The sequence below is a fragment of the Mycteria americana genome, chromosome 6 (assembly GCF_035582795.1).
Source record: "Mycteria americana isolate JAX WOST 10 ecotype Jacksonville Zoo and Gardens chromosome 6, USCA_MyAme_1.0, whole genome shotgun sequence".
NCBI lineage: Eukaryota > Metazoa > Chordata > Aves > Ciconiiformes > Ciconiidae > Mycteria > Mycteria americana.
This window is the reverse complement of record NC_134370.1, coordinates 46,920,899-46,936,101: the sequence shown is the minus strand read 5'-3', so window position 1 is coordinate 46,936,101 and position 15,203 is coordinate 46,920,899. Positions and strand designations below refer to the sequence as shown.

At 53.9% G+C, this 15,203-nt stretch overlaps 2 protein-coding genes across 2 annotated transcripts; one reads left to right on the top strand and one right to left on the bottom strand.

The window, feature by feature from the left end:
• Window positions 1–1,059: 1,059 nt before the first annotated feature.
• DUOXA2 (dual oxidase maturation factor 2) lies at window positions 1,060–5,890 on the top strand. Its single transcript, XM_075504161.1, has 6 exons — window positions 1,060–1,206; window positions 1,345–1,402; window positions 3,286–3,420; window positions 3,611–3,824; window positions 4,915–5,129; window positions 5,585–5,890. The coding sequence occupies exons 1-6, from the start codon at window positions 1,060–1,062 to the stop codon at window positions 5,782–5,784; spliced, it is 969 nt and encodes a 322-aa protein (XP_075360276.1). The 3' UTR covers window positions 5,785–5,890.
• Window positions 5,891–9,986: 4,096 nt separating this feature from the next.
• DUOXA1 (dual oxidase maturation factor 1) lies at window positions 9,987–14,722 on the bottom strand. The gene is made up of 6 exons (XM_075504160.1): window positions 14,576–14,722; window positions 13,602–13,671; window positions 12,889–13,023; window positions 12,523–12,736; window positions 11,042–11,256; window positions 9,987–10,201 (listed from the first exon to the last, which is right to left on the bottom strand). The coding sequence occupies exons 1-6, from the start codon at window positions 14,720–14,722 to the stop codon at window positions 9,987–9,989; spliced, it is 996 nt and encodes a 331-aa protein (XP_075360275.1).
• Between the last annotated feature and the right edge of the window lie 481 nt (window positions 14,723–15,203).

The window sequence follows — 15,203 nt, the reverse complement described above, 5'->3', positions numbered from 1 at the left end:
CAATTAATACTGTTTTCAGAAAATGAGAATAAAATCAACTCCTCCATGCAGGGACAGAATGAAATTGTATTTGGTCATGAATTATACTAGCTCTGGTATTCCCAGGCTTTAGAAGACTTCCTGGGGTAGTTACATGCAGAGATGCTATTAAATAAGCAAAATAAAAGGACTAAGCATGTAATCAGTTTTGGTAGAAAAGATCTAACCCAGGCATGGGGGAAGCTCCATAATTGCTAGAACTAAAGTGTTGGTGGGAGTTCAAAGCCATCTATGGGAATTACACACTTCATCTGCCATTTGATCTCATGTAACTCAGTTCCTTTAGCCTTGAGATGTGCTCCTGATGCTTGTGTGCTCCTTGGACCCAGATCCCAACTCTAGGGCTTGCTTCTGGCTGCTCTGGACCAAGCACAGGAACAGTCCTTCCTCCACAGATTGCAGCTTTTGCAGCTCCTGGGGAAAAGCCTCTTAGAAGAGAGGGGGTGTAAATGGGGGTGGTGGGGTTTGTTCCACTTGGCGATGGTGGCCCCTGGCTGGGGATAATTTTGCTACTGTGAAATTGATGTTCTCTTGTCATTTTGGAGGAAGGCTGCATCTGCTGTTAGTTGCTGACTCGTGGACTTCCTCTAAGGGTACACCACAAAGTGGAAAGCCTTGGCTGCATCTGCTGGAGGGAAGGGCCTGGCTCTGTCCAGGGAGGAGCTGCTCTACAGGTTTCTGGGCCTGGGCTGCTCCTCAAGCTGCAGCAGGACAGCAGCTCGTGGTTCCCCAGGCTGCCACAAACCCTCCAGGCTGGTGGAGCCCTGCCCCAGGCACCTCCTCTCCTCCACCAAGTGCTTTTGGGTGGTGTATTTCTCTGCTGGGGAATATTTTGCCCTGCCTGTTTCCTTGCAGTGTCATGTTTCCTTGTCCCTCTGGGGAGTTTTGAGGTGGACCTTCCGCAGCTGGTTATTCCAGAGCTGAGCTGGGGCTGGCCACCACAGGCTCGAAGCAGCTGGGCAGGGCAGTGCGACTCACCACTGCGACTGCCTCTCTCCTGCAGGCTGCCGGAAGTGCAGGATGACTATCTTTGACGGCGTCTACCCCTTCTACCTGCAGCAGAGGAAGGTCTCCGTGTTTGACGTCAGCACCATCATAGTGATCGTGGTCTTCCTAACATTCGCTTGCAGCTTCCTGCTCATCATCCCAGGCATCCGCGGACAGGCGGTATGTGGGCCATCTCCCTGGGGATAAGCATCTGCTTCCCACGTTTTGGATGCTGGGACACTCCCAGCTGGTTTGGGGTGAGGTGAGAGGGCAGCCAGGGCTGTTCCTCCCTGCCTGATGTCCCACCTCTCCCTGCAGAGGCTGTACTGGACGCTCCGGGTTCTCCTCAGCCTCGTTGTGGGAGTGGTGATCGTTGGTAAGTGCTGCACAGCCCTCAGAGGGTGAGCCTGGGGGCAGGATTAAACCCCGGGGCATGGTCTGTGTCTGGGAAATGTGAGCTGGTGGTCACAGCCATGGCGTGGCCGAGACTGGCTGCAGGGTCTGCCCAACCCCTGCTCTGCAAAGCAGTCACGCAGCTTCCCAAAAGTGCTTCCCCATCCCTGGCATGGGGGCTGAGAGCACCTGGAGGTGCCCGTGGTCACTTCTAAATCAAGAGGGAGCTTTGCTGGCTGTAACTGCACTGCAGAGGTTGAACAACCCCAGCTTCGGTGGGCTGCACAGCCCCACATTCCTCCAGCCGTGCAAGACCTCCTGAGCTGCCTGCTGCCGAGGGAGCACAGCTGAGCAGCTCAGACTGCGGCCAGGCACGTTTGGAGGATGAGAGGAGCCTTGCAGTGACATGGAGAGAGCAGGTCGAAATAAAACACAGGCAGGGCAGAAGGGGAAGGGGGGCTAAAGACCTTCCAAGGAGCAAGGCAGGAGGAGATGAAGGAGAGGATTTGATTTAGTAGAAACCAGGAAATCTTCTGTAATAAATGGGACTGGTGGTGGAAACCAGACTGTGGGATTTCCAACTTGGACAGAGCAATAGGATGTGCAAGCAAAAAATGTACTGAGAGGATAGAAGATGCCAGATGGGGAGAGCAACCAGCCCTCACCCTGAATCAAAGAAACTCTCCTGCTGCAAAGGACAGGGAGGATTTCAAGACTGCTTGAAGAGGGATGATGAAGCACAACCTAAATGACTCAACTCCAGAGCTGACCAGGTGATAGAAGTAGATATCCAGGCTGTGACCAGCCATGAGACTCTGCCGGCTGACACATGGGCCAGTCCAACATGCGGTGGTCACCCTCTACCTGGGGAAGTCCAGATGCTGGGAGATGCCACCAGAGCTGCCTGGGAACATGGTGCCAGCATGGAGATGGCAGAGAGGTGGAGGTCAGGGCTTGCTCCACAGCCTTAACCAGCCTAGCCCCGGAGAGCCATCCAGCACCGCTCTCCTTACAAGGATGCAGCTGGGCACTGCTTGGGCACACAGGAGGAATTAATTGTTTTAAAGCCAGCGTCAGGGTTTCTGTCTGGTGGCAGCAGGGCACACTCAACCCTGCAGCTTGAAAACGTTCCTGCAGAGCTGCTACTGGATCAGTGCCCTCACAAGTTGATTTAGCATCTGAACTTATTTTCAGACAGGTTTAAAAGGTCTTGTTCAGCCTGAGATTAAATCATCACCTTCTGCTCATCTCAGTGCCAGAAAATTAAGCCCATCACAAATTGAAGGTGTTTCAGAAAAAGATACTTTGTTCCAAAAAACATATACCAGAAATGTTTCAAATTTTTCCCCCAGCTGAAATGGCTGGCAGAGCTGTGACGGCACTTGCCACCCCTCTCCACCACCTCCATTTGACAGTGATCTTCACTATTCACTAATAGTGCGATCTAGGGAGCTTAATATTTGGCAATGAAATTCACCCCTGTTCCTGAGGCTGAGGAACAGGCTCATTTCCGAGCCCTGTCCCCAAGGGCTGCAGTGCTCGCTGTGGTGCGGAGCTTGCAGGGAAGTCCCAGAGAGGATGTCCAAGGAGGAATCAGGTCACAGGGTTTGTCCCTGGGGATCTGAGCTCCCCTGCTCCCAGATCGAGGGAGTGGATGCTCAGCGAGGGGAGGACATGAGCTCCGCCAGGGCGTGGGAGCTGGTTGAGGCATGTCCTGGTGGCTGAGTCATCTCTCCTGCCCTCCTTACACTCCCTTGCAGTGCCACGGTGGGAACACCGCCACTTGTGCTCACCTGTAATCTCCCTTGAGCACAGCAAAACCTGAGACAGACCCCTCTTTAACCCCAGCTTTACTTTTCCTGGCAGCTGTCCAGTTCACAGGGGACTGGGAGACCGGCTGGGTGAAGGCAAACACCTCCTACAAGTCCTTCAGCCGTGCCCTGGTGAACGCAGACATCGGGCTGCATATCGGCCTGGCGGGGGTCAATGTCACACTCATGGGTGAGTCTAATGTCTCTGTCTGCAGCTCTGGAGTGGCCGTGGCCCCAGGAGGTCTCCAAGTGCCCTGTGAGTGGCCTTGGTCTGCATGGAGGCTCCTGGGACCCTGCTGTCCCTGGGGTGCCTGTGCTCCTGGCTGGCAGCACCCAGGCTGCTGGGACACAGCAGGACCTCAGTCTTCTCCCTCTGGCAGGAAACCCAGTGAATCAGGTCAACGAGACCATCGACTACAACGAGCACTTTGCCTGGAGCTTCAATGCAGATTACGACCACAGCTACAGTGAAGGGCTGGAGAGGGGGCTGCCCAGCCCTATCCTCTATGTGGCAGAGAAGTTCACCACACAAAGCCCCTGCAGCATGCACAGGCAGTACCGCATCTCTGGCCATTATGCATCGGCCACTCTCTGGTGAGCCTTTCTCTCCTGGTGCAGGCAGGGGAGATGCAAGGACATGGGAAAGGCTCTGCTGCCCTTCCCAGGAGGAAAGCCATGTGCATGAGGGGCCTCTGCAAGGTATGTGGTCAAACCAGTGGCCCTGTAGGCACCTTGGGGTGAGCAGGTAAGAGGGATGGTCCTGGTTCTCTCTGCTGGTCAACTTCACCAGTGCTGGGCACAGGAGAGAGGAACGTGGTACAGATCCCTGCCGTGATGTGGTGATAATGGCAGGGGTCCATCCCCATAGATGGAGTTGGAGCTGCTGTCCTTGGTGGCCCAGAGAGGCCCATGGGCATGTGCAGAATTCTCCCATCCCCATCTGTGATGGTATTTAATGTTTGGGAGAGGGACCGGATGAAGAGAAGCTGATGATGCTGTTATTGTGGGGTCAGTCTCAACTCTTTAGTTGGATCTGCTGGGCAGTGACATGTTACTGCCCCTCTGGGCTGAGGGAGAGCTGGTCCAAGGCTGTCAGGAGATGCTCCCCTCTACCATGGGTTGTGGAGGGCAAGGACCATTGCAGCGCTATTCCTCCTGCACTGGGTTTGAGAGCAGGGATGCAGGAACCAGGAGAGGGGCCTGGTGGTACCATGGAGCAAGAGCTCCTGGTCCGTAGCTGAAAGCTTCCTGTCACCCAGTTCCAGAGACAAGTTCAGAGTTGCTGCAAAAGACTTATGCCTGCTTCTGCAATTATCCCAGTCCTGTGTGCTGCTCTCTGGGGTCTGCACTGCCCCACAGGGAGTGAGAGGGCAAGGAGCTGAGATAGTCTAGATAACACTGAGTGGGCTGCTGTGGCCTCCTTGGGGCTGGTACAGTCTGTGGACTGAGCAATGGGAAGAGGAAATCCGGGCTTCTGCCTTCCAGATGTAGCAGTGTGAGCATTGCACATCTGCTTGCTCAGCCTGGGAGACCAGGGGTCACTCCAGCCTGCCCACAAAGCTTCTTGGCCTCATACAATGTAACCTGGACCCCAGATTCCTCCTCCCACATGGAAATCCTCGCATAGAGTGTCCTAGTCTGTGATACTTGTTCGACTCATCCACTGGTCTTCTCTTGTCTCCAGGGCGGCCTTTTGCACTTGGCTTATCTCCAACATGCTCTTCTCCATGCCTGTCCTAGTCTATGGAGGCTACATGCTGCTGGTCACAGGAGCCTTCATGATGTTTTCATTGCTCTCGTTCTCCACTGTGAGGAACTCCCTGGTATGCCCAATCCAGTTTGGGACCGCAGTCCTGCACACAGGCTATGGGGGATCTTTCTGGCTCACGCTAGCGATTGGTAAGGACACCAAGCTACATCAGGGCATACCACTTTGTCCCTCTGGGTGTGCAGGAGTCCCAGTGCTCTCTCCCCAGAAGTGCACGTGAGAGAGCTCAGGGAGTGCAGCCCACCAGAGCCCTAGCCTGTGCCTTGGCAAAGCAGATCCTGGCAGAGATGTGGAGGAGGGCTGGCAGAAGGGGAAGCACCATCCCCATCTCAAGGGTGATGGAGGGATTTTTAGTCCCTGAGGTGCAGTCATGCAAGGAGATGGGGATCACTTGCCTGGATTTTAAGACCCATACCTGGGTTTTAAGATGCTCGGCACAGCAGCTGAAGCCACCTCATACTGTAGAAGGCCATCTTCCATAAGAGAAGGCATTGTCCCCTGGCAGGGAACCATCAGAGGAGGGGTGCAGGGTGGGAAGTGTGCTGGTGTTTACAGGAATGCTCTCAGAGAACACATTGTCTTCCAGGCTTGCTCTGTTTTGTGGCTGGGATCACTGTTGTCACACTGCACTACTTCAGCTTGGACCTACTGAAAACTTTCTTTGATCTCCATGAGGACAAAGCAGAGGAGTACCAGGAGATGACTGAAGTGTACGTCAACCCTCATTTTGTGAACAAAGGACTGTCTCGTTCTCAGCCCTCCAAACTCAACCCCAACAGCATCTAGAAGAAAGTTTTTCCCACTCCTTCCCTGAAGGTGGGCCCAAAAGGGCAGAGCACAAGCCCTTCTTGATGTCCCCAGAGACCCATTTCCCCATCCAACTGCCTTTGAAGAGTGCATGAGTCCATGCTGGGATGAGTACTTGCTGAGAAGTACCTTTGCAGACTGTATCTCCCTGACCGTGCCCTCTGGAAAAGGGCAGGCTTTGCAGAGAGCTGGAAGGCTGCAATCGGAGCAGCTCACAGCTCTGGCGACTTGAGCTGCCCACTCACCTGGGCATCACTGTCCCAGGAGAAATGCCCTTCCTGCTCCATGCCCCGGCACAGCTTGGTGCAGTGAATCTCTGATGGCCAGTTCTGACACCAGGAACAGCTCACTGGTGAGATTTCTCACGGGAAGCACCCACGGCTCCAAAAGCCAGTGATTAAACCTGCTAATTTCTTTCTCAAGCACTGACGTTTAGTGTAGACCTTTAGGTGTAACTAGGAAAGCCAGGCACAGACCCAAACTCCATCAGGCTGGATGCTGCATGAGCTAGAGTAAAAAAGCTGCTCCAGAAATAAAGACTGAGTAAATATGCAATGGAGTTTGCTGGGGGGGAATTTGGTGATATGATTATTTTCACTTTCAAACTTGGGCTTTATTTAATAGGACTTGTAGCCTAGCGTGGGCCAAAAAGATGCCACAGGAAAAGAAGGAGAGGCAAGAATGAAGTTACCCCCATCCAGCTGGAGCACACTTGGGTTGGCTGGGCTCACCACGAAACACAAGCCTGAGGCCAGGAGTCAGACCCAGCCAAGGTGAGAAATGAAGTGCATCAAGCTGCGTTATTACAAAAAGAAGATGGGCTCTGGCACCAAACCCACCAGTGTGATGAAGTCTCCATGGGCTGGCACAAGGAGATCACTGTATCTCAATGCTGGAGACCTGGACAGCTTAAGTCCAATAAATTGTAAAGGACATAATTTCTGTATTTTGGCTCTTTTCTTTCTGAGAAAAGACCCTCGCTGTTAAGTTACTTATTTCTTTCACATGATATTTGTGCTGCACTAATGTGATTTGTTATAGGCAAGAATTATTATTTTCAATAAAACTTCATTGAAAAACCTTCTCCTTTGAGACACTTCGGGCATTTTTGGGGGCTGGTTTCTTAAGAGGGGGCTGTGAGGCGTGACTGTTTGTGAGCTCCCAGCAGGCGCATCCTTCCCATGGAGGAAGCTGCCCTTGCAGAGGTGCCCCCAAGGAAGGACAAGGCTCGTTGGCATGTGTCAAGGTGAGCCCTTGAGAAATCCTTGTCGCGGGGAGCAGCACACTATAGGGATGTAGGAGAGCCTCAAAAGGTCTTTGTGTAGCTGAGCAGCAGGACAAAAGCCACAAGATTAAACCAACAAAACTCCCTCAGGGAAAGGAAGATCCTTTCTTGAGTCTTTCTTGCATCCAGACATGTCAGGTCCAGAGGCATTGTGGGAAGATGCTACAACCAACTACAAGTTATTGGGGCTGGTGTGGGACAGATCCCATGCCCTGAAAGCACAGGAGGCTGGGGGGGTTTCCCATCCTTTCTGTCACAGAATCTGGCACTTCCAGCTTCATCTGCTGCTTTTAGGCAGCAGATTTCCCCCAAATAGCATCCTCACCAGAAGAAAAGCTTTGGCCTGTTGCATCAGACATACAGGAGCATGGACCCAAATAAACAAAATTTGATCTGTTTGAAGCACAGAGACACCAGATCTCTGTGTGTCTTGCCTGCTTCCTAGCAAACACAGGACGACCGGGATTTCTGCAGCAGGGCTTGCATGGGGCCAACTGAGCAGTGGCCATAACATGATGGGGAATGAAGAGACCCCTTAACACATTGTGTCTCATGAAGAGTAGGGGGTCAGAACAACAGAGGCTGGCTGTGTCACAAGGGGCTGGCTACCCGCAAGGAGATTTGCAGGTGGAGGACTTCTTCCCTTGCCACCACAGGGAGGTGCACACACGAGGGCCATTGCTCAGGGATGATTATTTTGCCTTCCTACATAGTCTCATAGCAGCTTCTTCACATGCACTATAAGAGCTGTGGCTGTACGGCCCCTGGGTTGTGCTGCTGCAGATCCTACCTCCTCTGTTCACCACAGCTCTGTGCTCCGTTTCCTGGCTGGACTGAGCCGTTGTTGAACAACAAGACATAAAATAATTGCCATTAAATCCCTGGCTCTCGGCCCAGGCTGCTTCTGGCCCCACACTGTCTAGCAAATCTGGTATCTAACCAGAGAACCAGAGCCAGCAATGGATCAAACACCACAAGCATCTCGGAGAGCACAGCCTGGGGCTCTGCAAGTACCATGGCCCCCATGCCTGGAGGCAGTCATTGCACCAGGGCGCGCAGCCACCATGCCATCTAGCAGGCAGCAGAGCTGCCCACTCCCCTGCCCCCCAGGCTGGGCTGCAAGGGGGAACATGCTAGGGAAAGGCAGAGGCTTATGAGGGCTGAATTTCAATTCAATAAATAAAAGGGGTTTGTTCCACCTTGGATCTAGTCCATCCGTAGTCTGAAGCGTCTCCTGGTAGATGCCATTGGGAACATCCTGGATGAGGTCTCCCAAGTCCAAGGAGTTCAGCTCCAATCTATTTTTAAATGCCTGTTGGGCCCTCTAGGTCCTCACTGAAGTCTCTTCCATGTGGAGGGGGATGGGGCAGGATGCCATGTCTGAGCACCCCGTGCCCCAGAGGGCCTGCCCCCAAATCTCTCTGCTGGGCTGGGGATTGCTCCCATCAAACCTTCCACATGCCCAGGGTCATTTCAGGAGCTAAAGTCCTCCCATATCCCCCCTGCTCATTTGCCTGGGGATGCTCTGATACCCTGTTTACTGCATGTTGACTTGCCTTTATTGCCCTGTGCAGACTAGCCGTGGTCAGATGCCCCACACAGGACCACAAAAGGGCTCTGCCTTTGTGTTCTTCCCTTCCCTATGGCTGCCATGTCACAGCAACAGAGGATCCCCAGCTTGCCAGCCCTCAGAGGGACACCTCTATTGGCAGACAAGAGAAAGGCCAGGTCCAACTTATTTTATTGAGATAGAGGGAAAATAACAGCACAAAACAGAAAAAAAAAGTGCAAAACCTGCACAGAGTTAAAAGGGTGAAAACCTGAAATGTGCTCCCTCCCCTCCCTCCCTGTGTGGGCAAGGTATCTGCTAGATGTTGGCAGCTGGGAGTGGGTGGCTGCATCCACCTTGGGTGTGCAGGATTTCAGCTTCACGTGCCCCACAACACGTATATTTCCACAGCTGAGCAGCAGGAAACCAAGCCTCCCAGACTGGGTGTGATGTTCACTTCTTGCTAATTGATTACAGCCACTCTCTGGGGCACTGTAGCACCTCCATTCCCATCTCCTCCTCTGCTTCCCTCTCACCGAAACATTTTGTCTTCCTTTCAGAGGGCTGTGAGAGCACTGATAACTCACAAGCTGGTGGCTGTGGTTTAGGGTGTTTATAAGCACTGTAAGAAGCAGGGGCCAACCAACCAGCTCCCTGACTGTGATGTTTCCAGCCCAATGTACAGCCCGGTGCATCTCAGACCCACATAGAACCTGAGCTGTGGGGTGCAAGGATGGGTCTGAAATCCAGGTTGTCTCCGAGGTCTGGTACCTCCAATGATCATGGGCCTCCTGGCCAACCTGCTCTTCACCCCTGACCAAGAGGAGGTGCTGGATACAGGGCACCCTGGTGACCACAGTTCTGCTTGCTCTTCGTGACCGCTGATGGGAAGAGCATCCCTGGGCAGAGGGGACTTCTCAGAGACCTTCAGGGTGGGGGTGCTGTTGGGGGGGCTCTGCTTCTCCTTTGGTTCATATCCATGTTTCTGCATTTATTTGGTTTCTCTCCAGTTTGTTCTGGTTTAATCTCTGCATCTTAGGGAGGACTCTTAGGGTTTGTTGGGGATGGACTAATGGGAAGGGCAGTAGCCCAGTGCCTGTAACTGGACAGCCAGGGTTGGGGCATGGGTTCTCCTCACCCCAAAAGCTCTTGCAGCTGCTGGTGAGTACAACAACAGCAAAAAAAATCGGGGCAAACTGTCCTGTTTGAGACACCTTTCCGGACTTGGATATTCTTGTCACCTGGTTCTTGCCATGTCTCTTCCCACCTGGGCTCCTGGGGTGGTTGGACAGGAGCATGAATTCAGGAGGGGTGTCCTCGGGCTTTGCCCTGCCTTCCCCTCGTGCCTTACAGCTGGGTGGCTGTCACCTCGCAAAGCTCGCCCAGCGGGACCATCAGCATGTCCTGCGCAGAGAAGCTGGGCTTGGCTGGCAGGTATGACTTGTCCCACACCTTCTCTTCTTGTCCCTTTCCCTCGTCCAGGTTAAAGACAAGCTTCAGCTTCTCCGGCTGGACAGAGTTCAGGATGATGATGCCCAGCCCCAGCAGCAGGCACAGCAGCCCTGCAATGCACAGCATGGGGAGACACATTAGCACCTCCTCCCTGCTGTGTCCCAGCCCCATCCAGACTCAGATCTGGGGTTGGAGGCCAACAGCATGTGGCATCACCTGGGAGGTCAAGAGCAGGTGTTATTTCCCTCTCCACATCTGGATTCTGCCATCAGTTTGGGCTCCCCACTACAGAAGAGAAGTCAATGAACTGGGGTAGGCCAAGAGAGTTGTGGCTTGAGTCCACCATGTATGGGGAAAGGCTGGAGGAGCTGGGCTTGTTTAGCCTGAAAAAGAGGAGTCTTTAGGGGGACTTAATTGCCATCTTCTGCTACTGAAAAAGAGCTAGTCTCTTCTCAGAAGTGCACAGTTGTATCATGGGAAATTCTGGTTTGATAAAAGGAAATAATTGCTGCCTATGAGTGGGACAGCTGTGGGGCAGGTCCTGAAAGGCAGAGAGGCTCTCTAGCCGTGGGGACATCTACCACCAGACTGAACAAGGCTGACGTGACTTTGAGGTTAGCCCTGCTCTGGGCAAGGGCTGCGAGAGAGACCCCCAAGGGTCCTCCCAGGCCAGGTCTTTCCCTGACTCTACGATTCATGACTTTCATGGCACTCCTCTGGGCACACCTCCACGCAGATAACTTTGGCCATTCGGCTATCCTGGCTGCTCAGTTCTTTTTCCCCCAGTCTTGAGACGCTATCCTAAATTCTTGTATGCCATTTAAAAAAAAAAAATCATTTTCTGTGACCAGCCATGGAGACAGAAGGGATGAGGCACTGTTGGGGCATCACTGAGCATCATTGCTGCAGGGATAGAGAACTAAAGCCCCAGGAGCAAGCTGAGCACTCACCTGTCGCCAATGTCAGCCAAAAGGATCCACCATAGTCTGTTTTCAAGGAAGCTGGGCCAAACTGGATGGGGCACTTTGGGGTGTTCTTTGCAGTGAAGAAGAAGAGCAGTGAGAAGAGCATCAGCATGGCAGTGAGCAGGAGCATGTAGCCACCATAGAGCAGAATGGGCATGGAGAACAACAGGATGGAAATAAGCCATGTGCAAAAGGCCATCCTGCGAAAGGACCACAAAACTGAGCAGAAAGCATCATGCTTGGAGCCTCTTCTCAGGGTCTCCTCTCCACATCCCAATGGAGGGATATAGCCCTGAGCAACCTGCTCTAGCTGGCCTTGCCTGAACAGGTGGACTGGACAGGCTGATCTAAGGAGGTCACTTCCAACCCAAATGATTCTGTAACTGCATGAATGGTGAAGCTGTGGGACAGGTCCCGCAGTGGTAGAGAGGGATCTCCACACCTGAGGACATTCAGTGTTGAACTTCACAAAGCCCCGAGCACCTTGATATGGTTTTGATGTCAGCCCTGCTCTGGGATGGGGACTGGAGTAGAAACCTTTGGAGGTCCCTCCAAATTAACTCTTTCTCTAACTCTTGTGGTCCTCCACAACTGGCTGCCCCCAGGCAGTTCCCACCTGTTCAAAGGGACAATGGCAACAAGGGAGACCTTTGGAGAATCACACAATTAGCCGTGCCCACATCTGATTCAGCACCTGGAGTGAACCCAGCTGCCAGCCCTGCCCTGTGCGTGGGGTTTGGGTTTAGCTCACTGGGGAGGTGAGCCTAACAAATTTTTCTGATTCCAAGAGTAATAACAAAAAAATAAGTTTACATCAACATCCCTGCCTTGAAATACTCCTTCTCAATAGCAGGAAGGTTTGGGGAGGGCTAGTTATTTTTCCTGAAAGTAAAAAAGGAGATGTGGGCAAGGACCTGAAGCCTACATCCACAGGGGGAATTGCAAGACTCACTCTTCCCTGCAGTGCCTTTCCCACAACCTCTGAGACATGTGGAGATGCTCTGAGACTCCACTATCACAACACACATAAGGGCTCTCAGCTTTACACCACAAGACAGCCTCGAGCGCCCTCTTGATGGTCCCTCCCACTCCCCACCAGAATGTCTCATGCCCTCTTGGGCATGCAAGAGGAACCTCTCCACAGCTGGTCTTATCAGGGCTCCGCATCTTGCTTGGGAGAGGACCCTCCACCATAAGCCCCACACAGTTGCATCTGCTTTCCTTTAAATGAAGAATAATTTTTCTCCAATGGCAATTTTGCACATCAGGGTAGAGGGCACAGAAGAGGACTCTGGGGAGATGGGCAGGTCAGGAAACATGAGCATCCCTGGTTCTGCAGAAGGGCGGGTGCCAGAGACCAGCCAAGGCTTTGACATGGCCTTACAGGGAAGAGGGTGGCTCCATTAAGCTGGTTCTTTCCAGTCCCCAATGAGCAGAGATAGGGCTGACCTCTTGCTCTAACTTACCACAGTGTGAGGGACGCATAGTGGCTGGAGATGCGGTACTGCCTGTGCACACTGCAGGGGCTTTGCATGGTGAACTTCTCCGACACATAGAGGATGGGGCTGTGCAGCCCCTTCTCCAGCCCTTCACTGTAGCTATGGTTGTAATCTGCATCGAAGCTCCAGGCAAAGTGCTTGTTGTAGTCGATGGTCTCATTGACCTGATTCACCGGGTTTCCTGCTAGATGATGAAGACTAAGGACCCTTCTCAGCCTTGGAGGCAGCTCCAAGACTTCCTGGTGTGGGGGCTCAAGGGCCCACAGCCCCAGTACCCAGGTGCACGGCAGCCAAACTTGCATTCAATCCCCTGCTGTTACGTTATGCACTCACCCACCAGTGTGACATTCACCCCCGCCAGGCCAATGTGCAGCCCAATGTCCGCGTTCACCAGGGCACGGCTGAAGGACTTGTAGGAGGTGTTTGCTGTCACCCAGCCGGTCTCCCAGTCCCTGGTGAACTGTACAGCTGTGAAGACTTCAAAGGTTAGTCATGGCCTGGCGATGAGACATCTAGTGCTGGAAGCACCTGCCATGATGGTCACCATGGCCTGAGCATCACCTACCCCACCCCAAGGGCAAGGCCTGGGTTGTGAGTCCAAGGATCAGAAGCCTTGTATGTCCTTCCCCAACATGAACCCTGACCTGTGAACCTGAGGCCCCCACTTGGGTTTATCTCTCCCCAGACCCAGCACAGTCCCTACCCCTAGAGGCAATGGGGCTGATGTGTGGACACTGTCTAGGAACTGGTCCTCATCTAAGCACCTGCCAGTTTGTCTGAGTCCCCTGGCAGTTGGCAGTGGGCTTTCGGTGACTGCCCTGGAGGTGATCTGCACATACAACTGCCAGCATTGGGAGGGGAGACAGATAGGTGCTTGCACCTCCCACCAGTTGCTGGAGCCAGATCCCAGATACAGATGGGTGTCAGTCTTCCCCATAAACTCATCCTGCAGGCTGGACTTGGCACCTGGCTGCCCTGTTCAGCCTCCCTTGCCTTGCTCCTCCATCCCCCATGTCTTGGGCATCCTTGAGCTTCACCCCCAGGACCCTGGTACTCATTGAGGACCACCGCTCCCACGAAGAGGCCCATCACCACCCGCAGGAACCAGAAGAGTCGCTGTGAGGGGTGAGCAGAGAGGGGGTGACAGGTCTCAGTCAGATTTTGCCATCGGTACCTCAGCACCAAGCATGTGATTTAGATATGCCAGCCAGTGAGAAATGGGCCTGTCCCTCCCCTGGGGAGTCACCCCCCGGGCTCTGCAGGCAGGTGGCATGGGGGGACATGTGGCTGGGGCATCCCTGCCATGGGGTGGGGGAGGCAGCAGGGAGATCCGGGCAGAGCAAGAAGATCAAAACAGCCCATTTGGGAAAGCCGTGCCGTCCCCTTTCTGGGAAGGAGGATGGAGGACACTCCCTTTAATAGTCGTGAGCTGGGATTTCCACACTTATCCAAACCTCACGTGTTTGGATGTGTTGGCAGCTGGCCATAGCTGGAGACAGAAGCAGCAGCCAGGGGTTCGCAGTGTGTCCCCTTGGGGGAAGATGCCTCTTGGCCAGCCCTGCTGCAAAGCCAAGCACGTGACGAGTGCGCAGCGTGCGAGTGGTGGGCTTGCAGGGGGGTCTGTTGGCCACTGCCCTGTGAGCGGTGCTGAGGCATGCATGGTGCACACCTCCTTCTTTTATTGGGGTCTCAGGGAAGGTGGAGTGAGGTCTTTGAGCCTTGCCCTGTTTTTCCACTCCTGCGAAATCACTCAGGCTTGCTCACAGCAAAATCCAGCCAAGCCCAGATCTGGGCGCCTTGTAAATTTGGGATGGTGGAGTTTGGTGTCTCCAGCATGGGGGTACATGCTGGGTTGGGTTGTAGCTCACCCCCATGGCTTGCTAGAGATCCCAGAGCCCTGGCGGTGAACCTGTGGGCATGTTTGCTCCCCATGTCTTTTTTTGAGGCTGGGAAGGAGGAGGCATGTGGGATGTACAGGGCAGGGACCAGAGGGCTGAGTTCCCCCAGCCCCTTCACTTACCCCGCTGCCCCAGATCCCTGGCAGGATAATGATGAAAGTGGCCAACAAGGAGAGGAAGACGGAGACGATGACGGCCTGGGTGGTGTCGAAAGGGAAGCACAGACTGGTGCTGGGGTAGAAGGGGAAGGAGCCGTTCCACAGTGTCATCCTGCTGCCCGGGACAGCTGGAAATCAGCACCCAGAGAGACACTGGGGAGAAAATCACCTCCACAATTCCACCCTACCCATCTTTCTCCACAGAGCCATCCCCTGCCCACTTGCCAGCATGCTGCTTGTCCCGGGCATGACTGTGCGTGCATTTCCAGTGCCTGTGCACATTGCAGTCCTGCATCTGGGCGTACGCTCAGGGATCTCCCATGGGAGCCCTCCACCTCCCCAGGGTACATCCCAGAGCAAAGCAGGTTTGGAGTCACCGGGGCATCCACTGCAATGCTCAGATTGTCCCCAAGATGCGATAGCAAGACGTGTGCACATCACTGGGCCTCTTGCTCCCCTGGTCTCTTGCCTGTGCTCCCGCCCTCCCTGGATCAGCTCTTTGACAAACAGCCTGGCTCCTGCTTGCGGGTGCTGTGCGTGGGGCGCTTGGTGAATCACCGCACAAAAGTGGGCTGCGCCCCGGGTTGGGCTG